The sequence below is a fragment of the Ambystoma mexicanum genome, chromosome 11 (assembly GCF_040938575.1).
Source record: "Ambystoma mexicanum isolate Mex_15411 chromosome 11, UKY_AmexF1_1, whole genome shotgun sequence".
Taxonomy (NCBI): Eukaryota; Metazoa; Chordata; class Amphibia; order Caudata; family Ambystomatidae; genus Ambystoma; species Ambystoma mexicanum.
Genome location: NC_090934.1, coordinates 753,437,597 through 753,460,993, shown reverse-complemented (window position 1 = coordinate 753,460,993; position 23,397 = coordinate 753,437,597). Strand labels below are relative to the sequence as shown.

At 50.2% G+C, this 23,397-nt stretch overlaps 1 protein-coding gene across 1 annotated transcript in view; it reads left to right on the top strand.

Moving 5' to 3' along the window:
- CTR9 (CTR9 homolog, Paf1/RNA polymerase II complex component) overlaps positions 1 to 23,397 on the top strand; it is an 861,351-nt gene that overhangs the window by 470,078 nt on the left and 367,876 nt on the right. Inside the window, exon 16 of the mRNA XM_069623650.1 lies at positions 11,645 to 11,793. Within this exon, the coding sequence (XP_069479751.1) occupies positions 11,645 to 11,793 (149 nt within the window). The remainder of the gene's footprint in view (positions 1 to 11,644; positions 11,794 to 23,397) is intronic.

Below are 23,397 nucleotides of genomic sequence, written 5' to 3'. Positions count from 1 at the left end.
CACAGAGATTTACATTTGCACGTATTCAAATAAACTCTTACACTCAAGGTTTCTTGAATAAACAATTATTCATTTATCAGTCAGTTAAAATAAGCCTTCTTCAGAAGGGAGCAATATAATTGTAACGCTCAAATACACTTCATGAAATACACACTCTTAATATCTCTAAATCAGTTGATACCCTTTTGGGATGGCCCACAAACACTACCTACAACCTCTGGTGACTTCAATTGCTAGGGTGCTGGGCACATTAATATATCACTGCTGCATTGAGAATCATATGGTAAGTCAAAAGGAAAAGATTATTTAGAACATACAAGAGACCACAATTATTCTTAAGCCGTCAGATACTTTTGGATCCCCCCAGAAAGTCATTCAGTACACTAGGCTAGGCCAAAGTCAATGGGCAAAAGTCTTATATAGGATGAAGCACCTCTGGTAGTTAAATGGAAACGTCTTTACACAATGTTTTAGAAGTCTTTGAAGAAAAGAAGAATTAAATGTAGGGCCACAAGCTGATTAGTCTTGTGAGTGGTAGAAGATATAAAGAACTCTACAGCAAGAGGCAAGTTCTCTCAGACTTTGTACAGTACCCTTAAAATTAAGAAAAGATGCAGCAGATGACTCCTGTTACTGTGCAGGTCTCACTGTTCCTGGGCCTCAGTCGTGGGGACAAGATGGAGGACGTCAGGAGACTCCTGCAATGCATTGGGACGGTCAAAACTCGCGACCAGAAAACTTCACTTTCAGTGGCTGTTCAGTGTTTGAGCTCCTGGCGTCTACTGCAAATAGCAACACTGTGGTTCCTGGCTGTCGAGCTGGACTTTCTTTGCTTCTGGGGTCCTGCACTCTGTTAAGTGGGCTTGGGCTCGGTCAGTCCTGCTTCGTGGGAGTCAGGAGGATCTTCCTGGAGCTCTTGGCCAGTATACGGTCATTTTTTCAAATAGAAAGGTTTCGAAAGGCAAACTTTCGAATCTTTTTTTCAAAATACAAAAGTTTCGAATGACAATTTGATCGAAAAAAATTCAAAAGTTTGCCTTTTGAAACTTGGGTTAGGGGGTTGGGAGGGTGGCGTCGGGGTTGGAGGGGCTGGGGGGAGGGGGGCTCCCCCCAATATACACTAAAACCTTGCAATGTTGCATGGAGCTGTCCAGTGCTGAAATTACAGGACTGTACAGCTCCATGTAACGTTTCAAAGTTTATTTTAAAAAAAAGGCATTTAAATGCCAATATACACAAAAAACTTTGAAACGTTATATGGAGCTGTCAAGTCCTGTAATTTCAGCACTGGTCAGCTCCATGTAACGTTTCAACGTTGCAAACAAAAAGGCAGTGAAATGCTACTTTTAACTTATAAAAGTGCATTTCAGTTGAAACCAATCCATGACTATTGTCGATGGATTGGTTTCGAACGAAATGCACTTTCCATGTTACATAGCATGCCGTAGCTTTTGATTTCGAAAGTTTTGTTTCAAAACTTTGGCTATTCAAATCTTTTTATTCGAACAAATGACCACAAACCCTCTTGGCCACTTAAAAGCAACGCACACAATCTGGTGTTCCTCTCCCTGGCTGTATGGTTTCCAGCAGCAACTCTGTGGAAATTCAACCAGCTCCTGCAGTGCTTGAATTCAGTGGCTGTGATCTCCCGGCAGACTGCAAGGAAGTTCTTGCCAAGGCTAGAGCATAGTCTACTCTGAAATGCTACGGACACAAATGGAAGCTTTTTGCGCTTTGGTGCCGGTCTCAGAAGATAAACCACTTGTGGGTCACGGCTCCTCAAGTACTTCCATATTTGCTGTCATTGGCCAAATCAGGACTGGCCCATGCCTTCATTAAGGTACATCTGGCGGCTATCTCCTGCTACACCAGTTCTGCGGGACGATCTTCCTTGTGGTTGCACCGTCTGGTGAAGGGAGTTCATCAAAGGACTGTTCCGCTTGTTACCGCCGGTGAAGGCTCCGGCCCTGGCGTGGGTACTCAATGAGGTGCTTACTAGGCTCATGGGACCCCCATTCTTAGCCAGTCGTGGGGACAAGAGGGAGGACGTCGGGGGACTCCTGCACTGCACAGGGACGGTCACAAAGCTGGCAAAATGGCAATTCTTCCATTCCGGTAGCTGTCTTCAAGCAAACAAACTGGTGTCCTTCTCCCTGGCTATTAGGTTTCCTGCAGCGCTCTGAGGAAAATACAACATCTCAGAGAATGGTATCTATGTGGCTTACGAGTTGATTGGTCCTACCAACTCAAGGGAAGAAGTCGTACTTGAAGGGCTTCCCTGTCGAGATGAACTTGGTGATTCAGAACTGCAGCAGGGCTTCACCGGGCAAACCACCGGTCCAGGCGTTGCAGCAGCCGTCCTCTTCCAGCTCGTCTTCGGTTCTTTCTTTCCAGTGGTCGACTCTGCCTTCCGATCCAAGAGACTCGCCTTTTAAACAGTTTTCTCCCATATATTCCAGCCTAGCTGCCACTCACCCAGCAGGGTGGCTGTCCTTGCCGGACAGTCAGCCATCCAATAACGCCAGAGTGCATTTGGGTCTCCTAGGAGACTAAGCACAGGGAGTTTCGGGCACCTGCCTCACTTCCTGCCCACCCCAGACACTCAGGCTCCAGAGGCGGTCTTCAGTCCTGAAGCCCGCATAAGGCATGGAAACAAAGGGACCAAAAGTAGTTTGGCGCGCAGAGATAAACTCTAGAAGGACCTTTCCAAAAAGAAATGGTGAGAAAAGACCGCGACCGGTTTAAATAAAGGGGGCTTAGGCGCCATCTTGAAAAACATGGCTCCTGCGATTTAACGTTACTGGTGTCTGCGTTCGGGAAGAATCATGGTTGTTGGTTGTAAAACCATTGCCACCATCCATTTTGATAGGAAAGGGTAGCATTTGACTGCTACATGAGTTTCTAGACGCAGGGGATACTAGGTAACCCCTCCAGCACTCTATTGTAAGATAGTGTGTGCTGGGTCTAGGAATTTAAAAAGACTAGTAAAGTCAATTTACCTTTACATTCTCTGGGAAACAATAGTCTAGCCTAGAGAAGGTATTTAAACCTTGGGATATCCTAGAAAGGCTTCCCTGTGTTACTGCACTGAGGGTGCGGTGTAACACACATGAAAAGATTATGCCTCTGGAGTTGTTTAAAACTCCATAATCAAAGAACACAAGAGTAAAACGCACATCAAAATACATGAGTGGGGAAAAAAGGCTCTCACTCTCTCAGGTTAAAAAGTCCTCAATCTTTCCTCCATACTGTATGGGCGTCCCTTCCAAGGGACGGGAGACGGAACCTTTTTCACAAGAAAACACCTTCTTCCGCTTTAAATTTAGAGGTGTGGCCCAGGGAGCATGTGCTGCCCTGACTCCGCCCTTCGGCGCCACACCTCAGTCCGCTTTTCCGCATCAACGGGTACGGGCCGAATTCACCAGTGCTCCTGCGTTTGCCTTTGGCCATGTAACTCCACGCACGGATACTTCTTCACTTTGTCTTTTTATTTTGTCTCATCTATCATTCAGATACTCTGTCCTCGGGCGTCACGCTCCTCCCCGGTGCATGTCGACTTCTACATGGTTCAGCAGGTGTCCATCCAGCAACAGGTTCTTCCCAACTTCAGAGCCCCACGCCCTCTGCCTATGTTGCCTTGGACAAGACCACGGTTGGCAATCATGTTTGGCGTGTGACTCGCTGTCCTCGAAGGCTCTGGAGAACAGACGAGCTAGGTGGAGGGAGCTCTTCCAGAAGTCGCCTCCAGAAGATCTCAAGCACTTCGTGAAGCATCGAAGCAGGCCCAAGGTAGGGCCGATATTTTCCAGCGCACCCCACAAGGGAGACTCCTTCTCAGGGACTCTCCCATGCGGGAGGGACCGGACAGGTCCTTGTACCAGCACGTGCACCGAGGCTGCTACAGCTACCGGCCTTCGGGTCGAGGGATCCTTTGATCCTCCCAGGCACAGTGTGAGGGACCGGAAGGTTCATGTACTGGGTCTAAACCTGAGGGGTTATGCCCCTTTACTTGCACCATGGCCGAGGGGCTACGCCGTAACACGGGCAATATGCCTAAGGGGCTACACCCTAACACCGGCAATACGTCCGAGGGGGCGCCTAAACGCATCTCTTCCAACCCCTGGGTCGAGGGTGTCACACCTACCGGGCTGAGGAGCAGGATAGGCCTTGTGATCCACACGCAAGAGTCTTGGTCGAGGCTGGGCCCAATGTGCCGAGCACCACGTCGCAGGCACATCGCAGGCACGTGGCAGGCAGCCCGACAAAATGGCTGCCGTGCCAGTAAGAGTCACCCGTCCGATGCCATTCCAGGAGTTCAGCGAAGAACGAGTGTCAAGGTGGGACTGGCCTCAACCAGGTACGTGGCCTACCGTCTACCCCTCATTTGCGCGGGCAGATTTCCTTTGCGCCCATATGGACAGGGCATGCAGCGGCTCCAGCAGCCCCCCGCTACCCTGTTGGTACCCCCTGCCAACTCTTTGGCCAGTGAGGAGGTGCTCTTCTAGAAGTTTCTCGGCCTCATGAGGTCGCCTCAGATGGGGGTCATCATCAAGGACTTCATCAGGGAAGTCATCCCCACCATGCTAGCGGTACCACAGACGCCTCCATCGGGGCCCCAGTGCAGCTGCCTCCTCAGGCTCCACAGCCAACTCCGCAACCTCCGCCGCCTCCTCGACCTCCGGCTGTGGTTCCTGTACCCCAGCCCCGGGCTTAATCTACTTCTCCTCCACAAGATCCTCCAGATCCACAGGATACAGACGAGGAGGAGGACCCGGACATGCCATCCTCAGCCAGAGCCTTCTACGAACATCTTGCTGGCCTGGTTGAGTACCTGTCCTCCCCCAACCTGAGGTCGAACAGCTGGCAGAAGGGGTTCTGGCTGACGTCCTCACAAGACGCCCTTCTGCCAACACGGGGATTCCACTGCAAACCGATGTAGTCTCCCTGGCCAAGAAGGTTTGGCTCAAGCCCCACTCGGTCCAGCCGGTCAATCGACTCCTGCCGATTGACCGATTGAAGTCTACCTGCCTGAACGTCAAGTAGTCTCGACCCATCCTCAGCCATACTACTCGGTGATCGCTGCGGCATCACTATACTCCAAGCCTCAGTCGTCCTCAACCACCTCTGCGGTGCTACTAGGGAAGGAGAACATCTTGGAGGCGTACGGCAAGAATAGCTACTCCAACGCCTCCTTGCACCTGCGTCAGGCCAACGCAGATGACATGCTGTCTGCCGCCAACCAAAGGTTATGGTGGGAAATTGCGGATTTCCTCCTGGAACTCCCCACCCAGTGCCAATCATGCTGTAAGGCGGGGCTAGCGGAAGCTAAGCTTGTGGCGCGTGACCTCATGGAATCCACAGTGGCTCATATCGATACCTCAGGCTGTGCCATCTGCATTGCCTTGGACATGAGGAGAACAGCCTGGCTCCGGGCAACGAAATTCAACCCGGATGCCCAGGAGCCCAATCTAGATCTAGCGTTCGAGCGGGGGAGGGCCTCTTCTACTCCTCTACAGACGAAGAACTGGACAAAAGTCTTTATCCATTCTTACAAAGACCATGATCAATTCGTACACCCAATCTTAGCAGCGCTCGGAAAAGGGTCGTACATATGGAGGGTTCCGTGGCTTCCAGGACCGCAGATCCAGGCAGCCGGACAGCTCGCCGTCTCAGAGCTGGCGTAAACAACAAAAGGGGGGTGGGGGGAGCAAGGGCTTTTCCTAGTCTCTCCCCTCTCCTCCCCCTCAGCATCAGCCTCCGAGGGAAAGAAGGCATGACACGCCCCTTCGGGTCCATGTGTCTCCGATGGGGGTCAGGCTTGCTCTCCATGCACAATTCTGGCGCTAGAATTTCGCAGAGCCTTGGATCCTCTCCGTAGTATCCACAGGGTACCGCCTTCCTATCCTATCCCATCCTCTCCTCCCTCCTCCCCTCCCCTCCACTCCCACAGGTTGGGACAGCAACCCTTTTGGCAGAGATCCGGTCGCTCCTAGAGAGCCAGGCAGTGAAGGAAGTCCCAGCCTCCCAGCGTGGCTTTGGCTTCTACGCCAGGATTTTCACCATTCAGTAAAACCACCAGCGACCCTGGGAGTTGTGCTGGACCTTTCCACCCTCAAGCTGTCCCTGCAAGAATTCAAGATGGTTACGCCAGCTTTTAGAGCAGAGCCATTGGACAAGGGAGACTGGATGTGCTCCCTGGATCTGAAGAACGCGTACCTACACGTCCCGATTTGGCAGCCCCATCGTTCCTTCCTACGGTTCAGGATCATGGGGTACCATTTCCAATACAAAGTGCTTCCATTTGGCCTCAACCCGGCCCCCAGCGTCTTTACCAAAAAGGCCGTGGCGGCCTTCCTCAAAGCGCAGGGCCTCCACATCTACCCATACCTCGACGACTGGCTCGTCAGGGCTAGATCTCCGAAGTGGTTCTCCACTCTTCCCATGCCCTTATGAACCCACTGCACGACCTGGGCTTCTCGCAGAACCTCAAGAAGTTACAGCTGCCGCCTACGCAGACTCGGACTTTCCTGGGCCTCATTTGGGACACGTGCTCCAAGAGGGTTTTCCCGTCAGCGGACAAAATCTCGGCCAACAAGAGGGCCACCGCCCACTTCCTCAGCAAAGAGGTGACCTAAGAATGGTGGTACCAACATCTCATGGATCTACTGGCGGCGGTCCTGTTAGCTGTGCCGCACACGAGGCTAAGGATGAGAAGGATTCAGCTGCACTTCGCGGCCTCATGGAATCAGGAGCGGGGCTCGCAGTCCCAGATCAACATTCCTCCATCTCTCCACCCGGACCTAACTTGGTGGTCCATGGACTGCAACCTACGGACGGGCAAGCCCTTTTGGCCACCATCACCACAGACTCCTCGCTCGAGGGCTGGGGAGCCACCCTGGACAATCTCTCAGTCCACGGTACCTCGGCTCGACAGGAGCAGGAATACCACATCAATTGGTTGAAGCTGAACGCCATCTGGCCAGCGCTCAGAGCATTCCTCAAGGGCAAGGTTGTCCTCATCTAGACAGACCACTCAACCAGCATGTACTACGTCAACAAGCAGGGAGGCATCAGATCCCCTCCTCTGTGCAGACTGGCAATCAGCATGTGGATTGGGCCCTCAAACAGCATTTTCCTCTCGGCAGTCCACCTCCCGGAGGAATCCAACCTGGAGGCGGACAAGCTCAGAAGGCTGGAAGCAGACAATTACAAGTGGCAGCTAAACAACCTCATTATTCAAAAGATCTTCAACAGGAGGGGTCGCCCCCAAGTAGAGATCTCTTTGCCACCTGGCACAACAAGAAGTGTCCCCAGTTCGCACCCTGGAAGGGTCAGGGCACCGGCTCTCTAGGCGACGCATTTCACCTCTAGTCGACCGGCGTGAAAGCCTATGCCTTTCCGCCCACTCCCCTGATCCACAGGGTAATTTGCAAGATCAAGAGTCCCATCGACGACTCATCATTCTGATATCTCCATGTGGGCCGGCCAGGCCATGGTTTTCAGAACTGCTCAGCCTCTGAGGTGCCCCTGATAAACCTTCCGATGGGCCCAGCACATCTTCTGGCGCAGCAGGGAGCAGAATTATCCAGCCCGCGCCAGGGAAACTAGCCCTCACAGCATGGTACCTGAGCAGGTAACGCTTCGGCACCTTAGCCTCTCACAGGCCAATATGGAGATCATACAGGGTGCCAGGAGCAAAGTCACCAGGGCCCAGTACAAAAGCAAATGGACCAGATTCTGCCACTGGGCAGATTCCAAGGGATGTAACCCCTTGGCCTGCAATTTGGACGACGTGCTCTCTTTTTCGGCGTACCTTGCTCATTCTGGCGTACAGGTGGACACCTGCCGTACATACCTTGCAGCCATTGGGGCTTACAGGAATTCAGAGGAAAGCATTTGTTCCTCCTCCAACCCTTTTGTCAAACACTTGACTGGTCTAGCTAGGCTCTACCCGTCAGTCAAGAGGCTGTACCCTCTGTGAGACCTTAACATAGTCTTGGGCTCCCTGGCGCACAAACCATTCTTGCCAATGGCGTCCGTGGACATTACGCTGGTCACCATCAAGATGGCCTTACTAGTCAGTCTTACCTCGGCTCGCAGAGAGGCGAGATCCAGGCGCTGGTCGACCTCTGAACCATATACCACCTTTCACAAGGACAAGGTAGTCATGCGGATGCAACCGGCATTTCTGCCCAAGGTTCCAACTGCCTGGATGTCAGGCGTGCCCTAAGATTCTTCTTGGACATGCTCCGTTTGTCACTTTCGGAGCTTTGCCTCGAGGCTCCAAAAGTGACAATCGGGCCTCTAAGGCCTCCATATCCTGCTGGATGGTCTCTGCCATCAAAGAAGCGTATGAGGGCTAGCACAAGCCACTCCCGGCCAACATGCATGGCCACGCAGTCGGGGCCAAGGCAATGGCCATCGCCTTGCAGCGCCATGTCCCTTGGCAAGTCTTAAGCAGGGCGGCCACTTGGGCCTCTCCCTCGGCTTTCTGCAAGCATTACTGTTTGGATGCTGGCTCTAGATCTGATGCGGCTTTCAGACAGGCTTTTGCTTATTAAGGGTCTCCTCTCCACCCTGGGGCTACAATCAGTTGTAATCGCCCATACAGTTTGGAGGAAAGGGGACAGGACGTAAGAAGTTACTCACCGTAGTGATTGACGTACTCTTCGTCCATAGTCTCCTTTTCACCATACGTTCCACCAACCTCCCCCCTAATGATACTGGTGTCATTAGGCAATGTTAAATCTATTGTCGACGTGTCAATGGGGGCTGAGGTGTGGCGCCGGAGGGCGGAATCAGGGCAGCGCATGCACCCTGGGCCGCGCCTTTAAATTTAAAAGGGAAGAAGGTTTTTTCTGGTGAAAAAGGTTCCGTCTAGCGTCCCTTGGAAGGGACGCCCATACAGTATGGAGGAAAGTGGACTATGGACTAAGAGTACGTTAGTCACTACAGTGAGTAACTTATTTATGAGAATTCTCCCTAACAGCCATCACCTCTGCATGGCGAGTGGGAGAGATCCAGGCTCTCTCCTGTAAACCACCTTACTTGACTTTCCATGAGACAAGGGTGGTGCTGCGGACGCAACCCTCCTTCATGCCCAAGGTGACTCATCTAAATGAGCCCTTGGTGTTTCCTATGTTTTTTCTGATGCCTTTATCGCCCGTTGAAGATGGCTGCCAGAGGAGGGGTTTAGGTAGAGGGCAGTCATTGGCTGGGGGCACTATGACTCAGAGTTCAGTGATTGGTTGTTAGGAGAAAGGCAATTCAGAAATGAAACTGACAGTTTTTTTTCTTTTACCGAGGATTCCCGGCCTGACAGGGAATATTCATGAGCATGTGAATCCATGCCAGACCCATGCTGGAGAACAGTTACAGTTAAGTAACTTGTTCCTTACCACTTGTTATATTTTCAAGACAGAAGCCTTATCTTTAAAAGTCATCCCTAGTCTATAGCATACGTTTTCTCAGAAGCAGTGGAAGGGACCCTGTGGTTCTAGGAGCCAGCTGTAGGCAGGTCGGGATAGGGTTCAATTACAGGAAAGTCAGAGTTCCAGTGGATATAGTCTTCAATGGGTAAGAATCAGCTACAAAGTTTGCTTATAGTGTTCAGGGACTTCAGACTCCCCCCTGTAGGATTTTCAGTGTGTGGCCTGAGCGAACGTTATGGGCAAACTCCTAAACACACAAATCGCACACTCAGCCTCACAGGATCGACAACACTTGAGGTAAGTATTACCCAAGTCAACACAGTACCTTAGCATAAAGGAAGAGCTCCTTGTAGATATTCTGGTACTCAAGCAAGTTGGCGCCAGCTCCAGATTGGCCTACTGCAACAGAAGTGCCGCTGTTCCGAGATTTGGCCCGGAACTCCAGGGTTCTTCAGCTTGTGTGACAAGTGGTCCTCTCTGACTTTCAGCTCCTTGCGATCGACAGGTCCTGAGATAGGAGGCTTTCTTCAACCACGACAATTGTGACGCCTGGGGTCGCCGTGCAATGATGGGCGTCCCTGGAACCTGCTTTCCTGCGCCTAGTTAAGTGTTCTGGCAGAGTGCTGCAGTGGTGGTTCTTGCATTGTTTGTCTGAGAGGTTGCACCAAGCTTCCATCCATAGCCCAAACTCTTCTTGGCCCCGCAGCTCGTTGGCACCTACGACCAGAACCAAAGGCGGGACAACCTACTTCAGAAAACCCTCATGACGACTCACCAACTCAGAAGAGAAATGCGAGTACGGGTGGTAAATTATAGTGATACTTACCTGCCCCCCCCTACTACTTCATCTAACTTTTGGACCCATCCTCGTATCCCCAGACCCCTCTCCTAATTGTTTACCAACTCCTAAACTACAGGAAAACTTTGAAAATTTGGGCACAAAGCCCCATACAATTTAGGGTTGGACTTCTAAAGTTAGGATTGTAAATCCTGTGTAAAGTTGGTGCTAACCTAATCACTTGCCTTTTTTGAGATGTAATGTGGGGTAGGATTGTTTTAATTTGCACCAACTACATGACTGCGTATGTTTTTTTAATCTCTAGCATTGTGTGATATTTTTACCTGCGAAGTCCATTTTCGTCTGTTTTCGGGGGCCTATAATAGTTAGTTTTGTAACTAACTCTGTTTGTAATCCAGGGTGTTTCACTGTGTGGACTCATTGCGGACCCCTGACCCCACTCGACTCTCCTGAGATTTAGCCTCAGTCTCTCTCCATGCTACCTCGATTGGTTTGGCTAAACTCTCAGACGTTGCTCCCTGTTCACAATAACAAGGGTGGCCTTCTAAACCTGCATCCACCAGGCCATAGTTTAGGTATCAATTCTAACACTTGTCCTTTGCTTAGTGTGTTCATAAGGGCCTAATAAATAACTATTTTCAAATACTGTCTAACTTAAATTACTGGTGTTGCTGTGTGTGGACTCATTGTAGCACTAGACAACGGTTACGCTTCTCCCGAGGCTAAGCATTGACTGATCTTCCACTCTAACTTGATTGGGTGTTTGCTAACGTCTGTGTTTTACCTGTTCACAATACATAGGGTGGCCTCCTAATACACGTGCCCACGCCCCATGGCTGATTTTAGAAATCCACCTCCTCTGCCAAGGTAGACATATTGTTTGTGCTGCTTACGTTGAACTCTGTGGGAGATGTTTATTGTAATAAGAATAAAGTTGCTTCTGGGACATTTCAAACCCTCCACTGATCAACCTAGATTCCCAGAGGTCCCGGTTAATCCTGTGATTTTAGCAGGTAGGGTCATATACAAATGACACAGAACTCTTGTAACACTGTTACTTAACTGTAACTTGCAGAATATAATAGTTCCTGCACAGTAGATACTTAAATTGCAACTAATATATTGTGTGGACATTCCTTTATTAAATGTTCTAAGTGCTAAACTGTACCTCTAATCACACTGCTACCCTCCTAAGAGTTTAGCCTTGACTGTTCCGGCACATTTAGTACTAGGAGGGTCAGGTGGACGGAGAGGATGCTCTGATGCCTAGTTGTGGGAAGGCCTTTCTCACACCCTTAATGAAGAGGATACGCTCCTAACAAATGTCATTGTGTTAACTCCGTAGGGCATACTTTTGTTTGCTGTTTTCCATGAACTTTATACATTTAACAATAGGGATTTTAATCTCTTTCAGGAGCTGTATTGGCACATAAAGGCTATGTCCGTGAGGCTAGAGATGTTTTTGCCCAAGTGAGAGAGGCAACAGCAGATATCAGTGATGTTTGGCTGAACCTGGCACACATTTATGTTGAGCAGAAACAGTACATCAGCGCCGTACAGATGGTAATGAGTGCTTTTGATTTGTGGGTTGTAAACATGTTTTTGCATATTCTTGATTCCTTTAACTGTAGAGTGCAATGTTAAAAATTGATTGGTGTTCAGATGGATTTCTAAAATCAACCCTGGGAGTACACCCTAGTTATGGTGAACATGGAGACTGAGAGTTTAGCCAAAATGCGAAAAAAGGTTGTATGCAATCTCAGGAGTGTTAGCGTGGTCAAGGGCACCACTGCTTCCACACATAATAACACATAATTCAGCTTGGACAGTCAATTATAAAGGTACTATTATTTATTTATGTCTTTACAAAACATCAATAAAAATCCCAAATGTAAAATGGTAAGGAGTTGCATAGATATCCCCATTGCACTGCACTGCACTGAACTGAACTGTGCTGTGTGCAATTTAAAGAATTCAAAAACAGTTACTCGGTACTGTCAGTCTGAAGGACTATTCGTTTTCCCCATAACAAATTAACAAAAGTGAAGGGAACTAAATAAAGCTCCTTTACTTCCCTTCAAAATGTCTGGTCAGGATCAGAACACAAAAAGAAGAATGGGGTTCCATAGAGAACAATGGAGGAAAAGTTGCATAAAATCTTTGTGCAGGTCCACACTGGAAAGTGTTTTTCCATTATGTGGGCCCTTAAGTGGAGACCCTGAGATGTCTAGCTGTCTCTCTGCCATTCAACTATGGATGTCTCCCAACTTCCTTAACCCCTCTAAGACAGAGTTCCTTTTCTTCCCTGCTGCTACTATCCCCCTTCTTTCCTCTCCTTTCCTCCTTTGCTTCTCCCAATTTCTTCATCACCTTGTGATCTTGTTGTTCTCTTTGACCCCTCTTTCCATATTTCTCACACTGCCGCTGCTGTCGCTTTGCTTTATTCTACATACGCTGTGCCCGTCCCTCTTTCCTTTCATACCACTAAGCTACTCACTTTTTATTTGGTCTTTTCTTGCATCAACTACTGCTCTGCCCTTCTCTTTGGTCTGCCTGCCTCCCACCTTGCCCCTCTGCTCTATTTTCAAATATTCTGTTGATCTCATCTTTTCTCTTCACTCTTCTATAACCCCTTCTGTAATCTGTCTCTTCTGAGTCATGCCTTTTCTGTCACTTCCTGTCCATCTTCTTTAAGTGTATCCATGGTCTCGCCCATCTCTATTTCTCTTCACTGGTCTCGCTCTACTCCCCCCTCCTGAGTGCTTTGCTCCCAGAATCAGATCTTGCTCTCAGTCCCCAAACCCTCTTGTGCGTCTTTCTGTTTGTTTTTTTGCCCTACTCTTCTCAAAACTGGAAGTCTCTCCTTCTCTCTATCCCTTCCTCTCTCTCCTTATGTATTTTTCAAACTAACCTCCAAACGCCTCTCCTGTCTGCTCTTTCAATAATCGATTATTTATTACTTTCCACTGCTTGTTACTTTGATTTTATTAAACATTTTGTATATACCACGCTTTTTGTACCTATTACGTGATTTGACGAAAGCGTTCAATCAATTAAATGAATATGAATACCTCTTTGGGACTCACTTCACAGTATAGACTGACCATATGCCGTTAAAACGGCTGATGAATATTCAGATGGATTTCTATAATCTGGCCTGGTCGACAGATTTTAGGAGGCTGTTTGGACAATTTTTATGAAGTACAACTAAGGGCTTAGTAAAACCATTCAAGGAAAGGAAACGCCGCCATGCTGCTCCTCCTTGACCTGTAGGCAGCATTTGACTTGGTGGACCATGCAGTTTTGTGCAAACACCTAGCATCGGCTGCCCACTTCTCGAGTGAAGCTATAGCCTGGGTCCAGTCATTTTTAGACAATAGAACAATGAGCGTTTTCTCCACATCGGCTTCAGCGGACCCAATACAGACAACCTGCGGTGTTCCACAAGGCTTGTGCGTCTCGGCAACTATGTATAACATATTTACCAAGCCCCTATTTGACAAATTGGACAGACTGGTTGTCACCTACACAAATTACGCAGATGACAACCAGTACCTCATTCCCCTTTCGGGCAACTTTGTCTCTGATACGGCCTTGGTAAATTAAATATACCTCCTCATTCAGGCATGGATGGCAACCCATGGCCTCTGCCTGGATGATGACAAAACAGAGATCCTGATTCTTGGTTCCGCTACTAACCTAAATTTAAACTCACCAAGGCCAGAGGCGCCAGCTTCCCTCTCCGTGCAGCCCAAGTATGGAACTCACTACCCCACACTATACGCGAGGAGAAATCCTACCCGAAATTCAGATCTTATTACATTAACCATCTGAAACAATTGATCAGCTAGCCAGCACTACTTACCTCCACTATACTGATGATATACTTCCTGCAAAATGTTTAATATTCTGTATATCATTTTCTGTATATAATTCTCTGTACCAGCGATACAACTTAACTACCTAATTATGTAACCTATGCCTCGCATATCCTGTAATGCTGCGCCCTATTACCCCGGGGTCTGGTGTGCATTATAAATAATAAAACAAACAAACCTCGACTCACCCCTCTAGAGCGGCTAATTCCCACTGCCTACAGAGGCTAATTCCCACTGCCTACAGATAACCAGATTTACGCAAAAAAAAACGGGCGGAAATAGCTTCCCGGTAAAAGCTGCCCAGTTGTGAAATGCACTTGCACTTGACCTCGGAATAGACAAATTACTACAGCTTTAGACTTAACACTCTCAACTGGCTACGCGCCAACGACCATTATGACTAACCAATATATGCCCATGTACTAGCCTCTGAAACCTTCTCCTGCACTTGCAAGTACCTGTACCTGGCCCCCGCCCTTAATGTATGTATGCATGTATGTATGAACCGCACTAGATTTTTCTAATGTGTAATGTATGTATGTATCTTACTGTATCTTCCTCACTGTGTAACTAAGTTTTAAATATTCTTGTACTCTGTTGCGCCCAGTTACCTTAGTGTTCGGTGCGCCCTACAAATGAATAAACAAACATTCAACTGAGACAGTACATGACTCAACTCTTAGTACAAGGCTGTACCACCTGAGTATATGGTAGCGTAGACAGTGCACCCAGGCTTATTTTAGGAGGGAGCGAGGGCTGTAGGAAGGTACAAAGAACTTGTAGTATACCAAGGGTTCAACAGAAACACTTAAAACCAGAAGTATTATTAAAATAAAAATGTTTATGAATAGAGTTAGGCCATGTTAAGTCTTGAGGTGGAAAGTACTTGGTCATAGTCATAAACACATTATAAAAACACAACACTAGGTTTGAAGGTAAACAGACCAAAGCATAAACCTTATTTAGAAAACTAACAGTATTTCTAGGCAACTCAGACCCTGTCCGAAAACATTTAGTATAGGACACACCTATTCATGGGGTGTAAAACCATAAGTTACTTTATGATTACTTTCAGTAATGCAAGGCTAGTAGACACTAGCAGTTGTGCAGTGACACTCAGTTAAGGATCCATTTAGTAAACCAACCTGCAAGTATACTTTTCTGAATAGTGGAACAACAATTCAAGGAACAGTAGAAACTAATAACCACATTCAGGATAACAGTTATACTTGGTAAGACCCTTTGGTGTAATGTACAATTACAGTTGCTTTTCAGGTCAGTGGAACTCGGACTAAGGTAAGCAATAATTTTCTAACTTATTTTAGGATGGCCCAAGGCAGAGGAAGGTAAGTAAAACCCATATACATTTTAAAGGAGCTATCGGCAAATTAAAGGTAGGTATAAACCTAAGACTGTTTTAGAATCTGTATAAAACAGACCAGGGAAAGCACAAACCAATGTTAAGCTTTGAGAATGACTCGTTATTCCAGGTAGGTAAAACCCAAGACAGACTTGGTTTAGACAGGCTATACAGCAGGTCAGGGGAAGATGGACCCATTTGGTGAATGTTAGGCAAAGTTTGTATGCAGTACCCTCTGGGAACACTGCAAACAACTATGACTACAGGTATAGGCAACGCAACCTTTAGTATAAGCTTGTACTACAGTTTTGTGGTGTTCAATAACTCTTACACTCAAGGTTTCTTGCATAAACAATAATTTATCAGTCAGTTACAAAGCCTTCTTCAGAAGGGAGCAATAGAATAGTAACACAAATATACTTCAATACTGTACACTGAGTTTCTGGATCAGACAAGGACCTTTTGGGATGGCCCACAGACACAACCTACACCCACCGGTGACTTCACTAACGAGGGTGCTGGGGACATTACGACCTTATTGTTGGCATACAGAACACTCTTTAAAAAGTATGTAAAAGGCAAATGTTATTAGAACACAAGAATTACAAATAATAATAAGCAGGGCAAATACTTTCAGATAGCTCTTGGAAGAGTCATTCAATTCAATAGGCTAAGTCAAAGTCAATAGGCCAAAGTCTTTGTATAGGATGCAGCACTTCAGGCTAATAAATGGAAACGTATGTGCACAAGTACTTAGGAGTCTTTGAGAGCAAGAATCAAATGGAGGGCCACAAGCTGATTAGACTTGTGAGTTGCAGAAGTTGCAAGCACTTCCACAGTAAGAGGTAAGTTCTCTAAGGCTAGTTTTACAGTACCTTAGTAAAGAAGAAAAATATGCAGCTGAAAACTTCTGTTCCTGTACAGCTCTACAGATCTTGCTGTTCCTGGGCCTCCATCGTGGGGACAAGAGGGAGGACGTCGGGGGACTCCTGCACTGTACTGGCACTGTCAAAGCTGGCAACCGGCAAACTTTACTTTCAGTGGCTGTTTTGCGTTTCAGCTCCTTGCAGTACAGCAAATAGCAATAAGCGTGGTTCCTGGCTGTCAAGGTGGGCTTTCCTCACATCTGAGGTACCACCCTCCACTGAGGGGGGGGTGGGGTGAGGGTCAGGCTTGGTCAGTCCTGCTTAGTGGGGGTCCGGAGGATCTTCCAAAAGCTTTCAGCCAGTTTACAAGCAACACACACAATCTGGTGTCCCTCTCCCCGTCTCTACAGTTTCCTGCAGCACTCTGAGGAAATGCAACCAGCTCTGAGATGGGTGTCCAGGTGGCTTACTTGGGATTTGATTGGTCCCACCAACACAAATGGAGAAGTGGTCCTTGCAGGGCTTCTCTGTCGATGCAAACTTGCCGATTCGGACCTGCAGCAGGGCTTCACTGGGCAAACCAACGGTCCAGGAGTTGCAGCAGCCGTCCTCTTCAAGCTCTTCTTCGGTTCCTTCGTCCAGTGGTCGACTTTGCCTTCCAAGCCAAAAGACTCGGCTTTTATTCAGTTCTCTCCCATTCATTCCAGCCTAGCTGCCACTCACCCAGCAGGGTGGCTGTCCTTGCCGGACGGACAGCCAGCCAATGATCACAGAGTGCATTTGGGTCTCCTAGGAGACCAAGCACAGGGAGTTTTGGGCACCGCCCACACTGCCTACCCCAGACACTCTGGAGCCAGTGGCGGGTTTCACTCCTGAAGCCTGCCAAAGGCGAATGAACAGAGACCAAACCTGGTTTGGCGCGCAGAGAAAAACTTGAAGGACCTTTCCACAAAGAAATGACGAAAAAAGAAGAGCGTCTTACGTCCCATCCCCTTTCCTCCAAACTGTAAGGGCGTCCCTTCCAAGGGACGGGAGACAACCTTTTTCACCAGAAATAAAATCTTCTTCCCCCTTTAAATTTAGAGGCGTGTGGCGGCACGGCCCAGGGAGTATGTGCTGCCCTGACTCCGCCCTCCAGTCGCCACACCTCAGTCCCCTTTTCCGCGTCGACGGAACTGGCCGAATTCACTAGTGCACCTGGGTTTGGCTTCAGCCATGTATTTCCACGCGCGGATACTTCTGTCTTTTTTTGTTGTCTTTTCTATCAGGTACTCGGTCCTCAGGTGTCGCACTCCTCATCGGCGCATGTCGACTTCTACACGGTTCAGCAGGTGTCAATCCTGCAAAGGGCTCTTCCCAACTTCAGACCCCCACGCCCTCTGCCTACGTTGCCTTGGCACAGACCACGGTTGGCAATCATGTCCGGCGTGTGACTCGCTGTCCTTGAAGGCGCTGAAGAAGAGACTAGCCAGGTGGAGGAAGCTCTTGCAGGAGTCTCCTCCAGCAGATCTCAAGAACTTCGTGAAGCATTGTCCCAGGTAGGGCCGATATTTTCCAGTGCACCCCGCAATGGAGACTCCTTCCCAGGGTCTCTCCTGCGCGGGAGGGACCGGCCAGGTCCTTCCACCGGCATGTGCACCGAGGCTGCTACAGCTACCGGCCTTCTTGTCCTCGGATCCTCCCGGATGCAGTGTCGAGGGACCAGAAGATTCTTGGACTGGGCCTACACACAAGGGGCTATGCCCTTTTACTGGCACATTGGCCGAGGGGCTACGCCCTAATACCGGCAATACGTCACAGGGGGCGCCTAAACGCAGCTCTACCGACCCCCGGGTCAAGCGTGTCACACCTACCGGGCCGAGACCCGAGGAGCAGGGTAGGCCTCATGATCCACACGCGAGAGTCTTGGGCGAGGCCAGACCCAGCGGGCTGGGCAACACTTCGCAGGCACGTGGCAGGCAGTTCGACAAAATGGCCGCCACGCCAGACAGGAGCATCTGTCCGAGTGTCAAGGTGGGACTGGACGCAACCAGGTATGTGGCCTACAGTCTACCCTTCATATGCACAGGGCAACTTTCCCATGCGTCCATACGGACTCGGTACGCAGTGGCTCCAGCAGTCCCCTGCTACCACGTCGGTACCCCCTGCCACCTCTTCGGTCAGTGAGGAAGTGCTCTTTGACAAATTCCTCGGCCTCATGGGGTCTCCTCAGATGGGGTTATCATCAAGGACACACTCGTGGGGGAAGTCCTCCCCACCATGCTAGCGACACCACAAACTCCTCCATCGGGCTCCCTGACCCCAGTGCAGCCGCCGCCTCCTGCTCCACAGCCAACTCTGCAACCTCTGCTGCCTCCTCAGCCTCTGGCTGCGGTCTCTGTACCCCAGCCTGCGGTGCCATCTACCCCTCCTCCACAGATCCTCCGGATCCGCAGGACACGGACGAGGGGGAGGATCCGCACACACCATCCTCAGCCAGGGCCTTCCATGAACGTCTTGCTGGCCTGGCTGAGTACCTAGGCCTCCCTCAGCCCGAGGTCAAACAGCCGGCAGAGGGGGTTCTGGCTGAAGTCCTGAAAAGACGCCCCTCTGCCAGTACAGGGATTCCACTGCAAACCAATGTCTCCCTGGCCAAGAAGGGTTGGCTGAAGCCCCACTCGGTCCAGCCGGTCAACCGACGCTTGGACGCCAAGTACAGGTAGATGGAGGGGTACACTCTTGCTCTCGACCCATCCTCAGCCACACTCCTCGGTCATCGCTACAGCATCACTTTACTCCAGGCTTCAGTCCTCTGCGGCGCTGCTAGGCAAGGAGGAGATGATCTTGGTGGCTTACGGCAAGAAGATCTACTCCAACGCCTCATTGCACCTGCGTCGGGCCAATGCAGATGCCATGCTGGCTGTCGCCAACCAACAGTTTCGGTGGGAAATTGCTGACTTCCTCCCGGAACTCCCCTCCCAATGCCAATCATGCTTTAAGGCGGGGCTAGCGGAGGACAAGTTTGTGGCTCATGACCTCATGGAACCCACAGTGGCTCATATCGATACCTCAGGCCATGCCATCTGCATTGCCACGGACATGAGGCGCACAGACTGGCTCCGGGCGACGGAATTCGACCCGGACATCTAGGAGCGCATTCTGGATCTACCGTTCGGGGGTGGTGGGGGCCTCTTCCATTCCTCTACAGATGAAGAGCTGGACAAAAAACAGCTTACAAACGGCAAAGTCCTTGTCCATTCTTACAAAGACCACGCCCAAATCTTACACCCAATCTCAGCAGCACTCAGAGAAGGGTCATACATATGGAGGGTTCCGTGACTTCGAGGAACGCAGATCCTGGCATCCGGACCCCTCGCCGTCTCGGAACCGGTGCAAACAACAAAAGGGGGGGGGGGAGAGTAAGGGCTTTTTCCAGTCCCCCTCCTCAGCCTCCGAGGAAAAGAAGGCATGACACACCCCTTCGGGTCCACATGTGTCTGATGGGGGGCAGGCTTGCTCTCAATACACACTTCTGGCGCCAGAATTTCACGGACCCCTGTATCCTCTCTGTAGTATCCATGGGGTACCACCTACCCATCCCAGCCTCTCATCCCTCCTCCCCTCCACTCCCACAGGTTGGGACAGCAACTCTTTTGGCGGAGATCCCGTCGCTCGTAGAGAGCCAGCCAGTGGAGGAAGTTCCAGCCTCCTAGCAAGGCTTTGGCTTCTACTCCAGGATTTTCAGCATTCAGAAGAACCTGGCGTGCCTGAGAGTTGTGCTGGACCTTTAGACCCTCACCCTCAACCTCTCCTTACCCCTGCAAAAATGTAAGATGATTACGCCAGTTTTTATAGCGGAGACATTTGACAAGGGAGCCTGGATGTGCTCCCTATACCTGAAGGACGCGTACCTACACGTCCCGATTTGTCCGCCCCATCGTTCCTTCGTACGGTTCAGGATCACGGGCTACCATTTCCAATACAAGGTCCTCCCGTTTGGTCTCGACTCGGCCCCCAGGTTCTTCACCAGACTCATGAACGCGGAAGCGGCCCTCCTCAGAGAGCAGGGCCTCCACATCTATTCATACCTCGACGACTGGCTTGTCAGGGCTACATCTCTGGAGGCAGTTCACCACTCCTCCCATGCCCTTAGGAACACACTGCACGACCTGAGCTTCTCGCTCAATCTCAAGAAATCACAACTGCTCCCTAGGCATACTGACGTTCCTGGGACTCATTTGGGACATGTGCTCTGACAAGGTCTTCCCGTCGGAAGACAAGATCTCGGTCATAAAGAGGGCCGCTGTCCACTTCCCCAGCAGAGAAGTGATCTGAGCTTGGTGGTATCAACATTTCCTGGGTCTACTAGCGACGGTTCCGCGAGCCGTCCCGCACACGAGACTAAAGATAAGAAGGATGCAGCTGCACTTTGCAGCCTTATGGAGTCAGGAGCGGGGCTCTCAATCCGAAATGATCAACGTTCCTCCATCTCTCCACCTGGACCTAACTTGGTGGTCCAGGGACTGCAACCTACGGACGGGCAAGCCCTTCCAGCTGCCTTCTCCGCAGGCCACCATCACCACAGACTCCTTGCTCGAGGGCTGGAGAGCCACCCTGGACGATCTCTCGGTCCACGGTACCTGGACTCGACAGGAGCAGGATTACCACATCAATTGGTTGGAGCTGAATGCCATCTGGCTAGCGCTTAGAGCATGCCTACCACTTCTCAAGGGCAAGGTTGTTCTCATCCAGACAGACAACTCGACCAGCATGTACTACGTCAACGAGCAGGGTGGCACCAGATCCCCTCCTCTGTGCAGATTGGTGATCAGTATTTGGGAATGGGCCTTGGAAAGCAAAATGTGCTCTCGGCAGTCCTCCTCCCGGGGGAATCCAACCTGGAGGCAGACAGGCTCAGCAGGCTGGGAGCAGACAATTACGAGTGGCAGCTAAACAACCTTGTTGTTTAGGAGATCAACAGGTGGAGTCTCCCCAAGTGGATCTCTTTGCCACCTGGCACAACAAGAAGTGCCCCCAGTTCGCATCCTGGCAGGGTCAGTGCCCCGGCTCTCTGGGCGATGCATTTCACCTCCAGTGGACCGACATGAAGGCCTACGCCTTTCCGCCCACTCCCCTCATCCACAGGGTACTTTTTAAGATCAAAGAGTCGCACTGGCTCTGCATCATCCTGATTGCTCCGTGGTGGCCGGCCAGACCATGGTTTTCGGAGCTCCTCAGCCTTTTGGAAGTGCCCCCGATACACCTCCCCGACGGGCCCAGTGCATATTCTGACGCTGCAGGGGGCGGGGGACAGGATCATCCGCCAGAGAAACTAGCCCTCACAGCTTGGTACCTGAGCAGGTAACGCTTCGGCACCTTAGCCTCTCACAGGCCAATCTGGAGATCATGCAGGGCGCCAGGAGCAAAGCCACCAGGGCACAGTACAAGAGCAAATGCACCAGGTTCTGCTTCTGGGCAGACTCCAAGGGAATTGACCCTCTGGCCTGCAATCTGGACAACGTGCTCTCCTTTTCGCGCATTGGGGCTTACAGGAACTCAGAGGAAGGCATATTTTCCTCCTCCAACCCTATCGTCAAACACCTGACCAGTCTTGCGAGGCTCTACCTGCCCGTCAAGAGACCACACTTTGTGTGGGACCAGAATATAGTCTTGTACGCCCTGGCGCACAAACCATTCGAGCCAATGGCGTCCGTGGACATTAGGCTGGTCACTATCACCTCGGCTCGCAGAGTCGGTGAGATTCAGGTACTGGTCGCCTCAGAACCATATACAACCTTTCACAAGGACAAGGTAGTCATGCGGACGCACCTGGCATTTCTGCCCAAGGTTCCCTCTGCATTACACTTCAACGAGGAAATAGTCCTTCCAACGTTCTTTCCCAATCCCATGGACGAAGCAGAGAGTGCTGCACTGCCTGGATGTCAGGCGTGCCCTGAAATTCTCCTTGTACAGGACCAAGGGCTTCCGCAAGTCGGACGCCCTATTCGTCACTTTTGGCAAAGGCTTCCGTATCCCGCTGGATGGTCTCTGTGTAACGCTCACCTGGTATCCACGGGGACGTCACTCAGCCTGTTCTGACCTCTTACGACCTCGAACCCGGAGACTGAGCCTGAAACACAGGATTGGTAGAGTTTAACTCCCTATTGTTTGTGTGCTTGAACCCCTTCTTCCCCGGGGGTCCAACCCTTCCCTTTGATCCACAGCTCACCTTGTTTACTTGGAAAGTGTGCTCTCCGTCCTGCTTTCAGCGCAGGGGCGCGTTGATTGATACGGGCTTGTTGCTGCTTAGTTACTTCACTGGCAAGAGTCCGACAGGTAAGTATGAGTCTTTTGAACAGTTTGTTCCTTTCCTGTCCTTCCTTAGATGATGGCTGGCATCCGGGGATGGCAACGTGCTGCTGAGATGAGTAGCACTGAAGGGGAGTGAGGGCGCGATGCGACCCTTTCGTATTTGTATTGAACCGAGTTCTTTTTCTGTGTCTTTTAGGTGCCGCAACGTTTTCAGCGTGGATGCCGGTTATGAAGATGAAATACGGTGAGTAAGCGCGGTATGCAGTGCCTCTAGATGTTTCCACGCTAACCTGGAGTGTCTTGTCCCTCTTGCAGGTGGATGAGAAGTTCCGGAGACAGAGTTCCCCCAGAATGGCTGGGATTCAGGTAAGCGTTTGAAGTTCGTACAGTCTTTAAAAATAAGCGAAGATTTGCTGAATGCTTACTAATGACTTTTTTCGGTTCTTTTTCCTTTTCATCAAGAAGCGGCGTGCCGGGATGGGAATGACACTGCCGAAGGTGCCCGCAGAGCAGAAGGAGCGATGAATGATGGGCAGAAGCAACGCAAGATAAGGCTGTTCCTAACGGTGTTCTTGTTCTTGCAGGAGATGAGCGCAGAAGATAGATGCAGGCCTACTGGAGGCCGATCCGAACACGGTGAGTATCACGCTGCAGGTGCAGAAAACGCAAAGCATGTTTCTCAGCCTGGGCGTGGCTTAAATAGTCTCTGGTTATCCAAGGTGTCTCTGGGTATCCCAGGTGTCTCAGGGCTGAACCACACCCAAAAGACTAG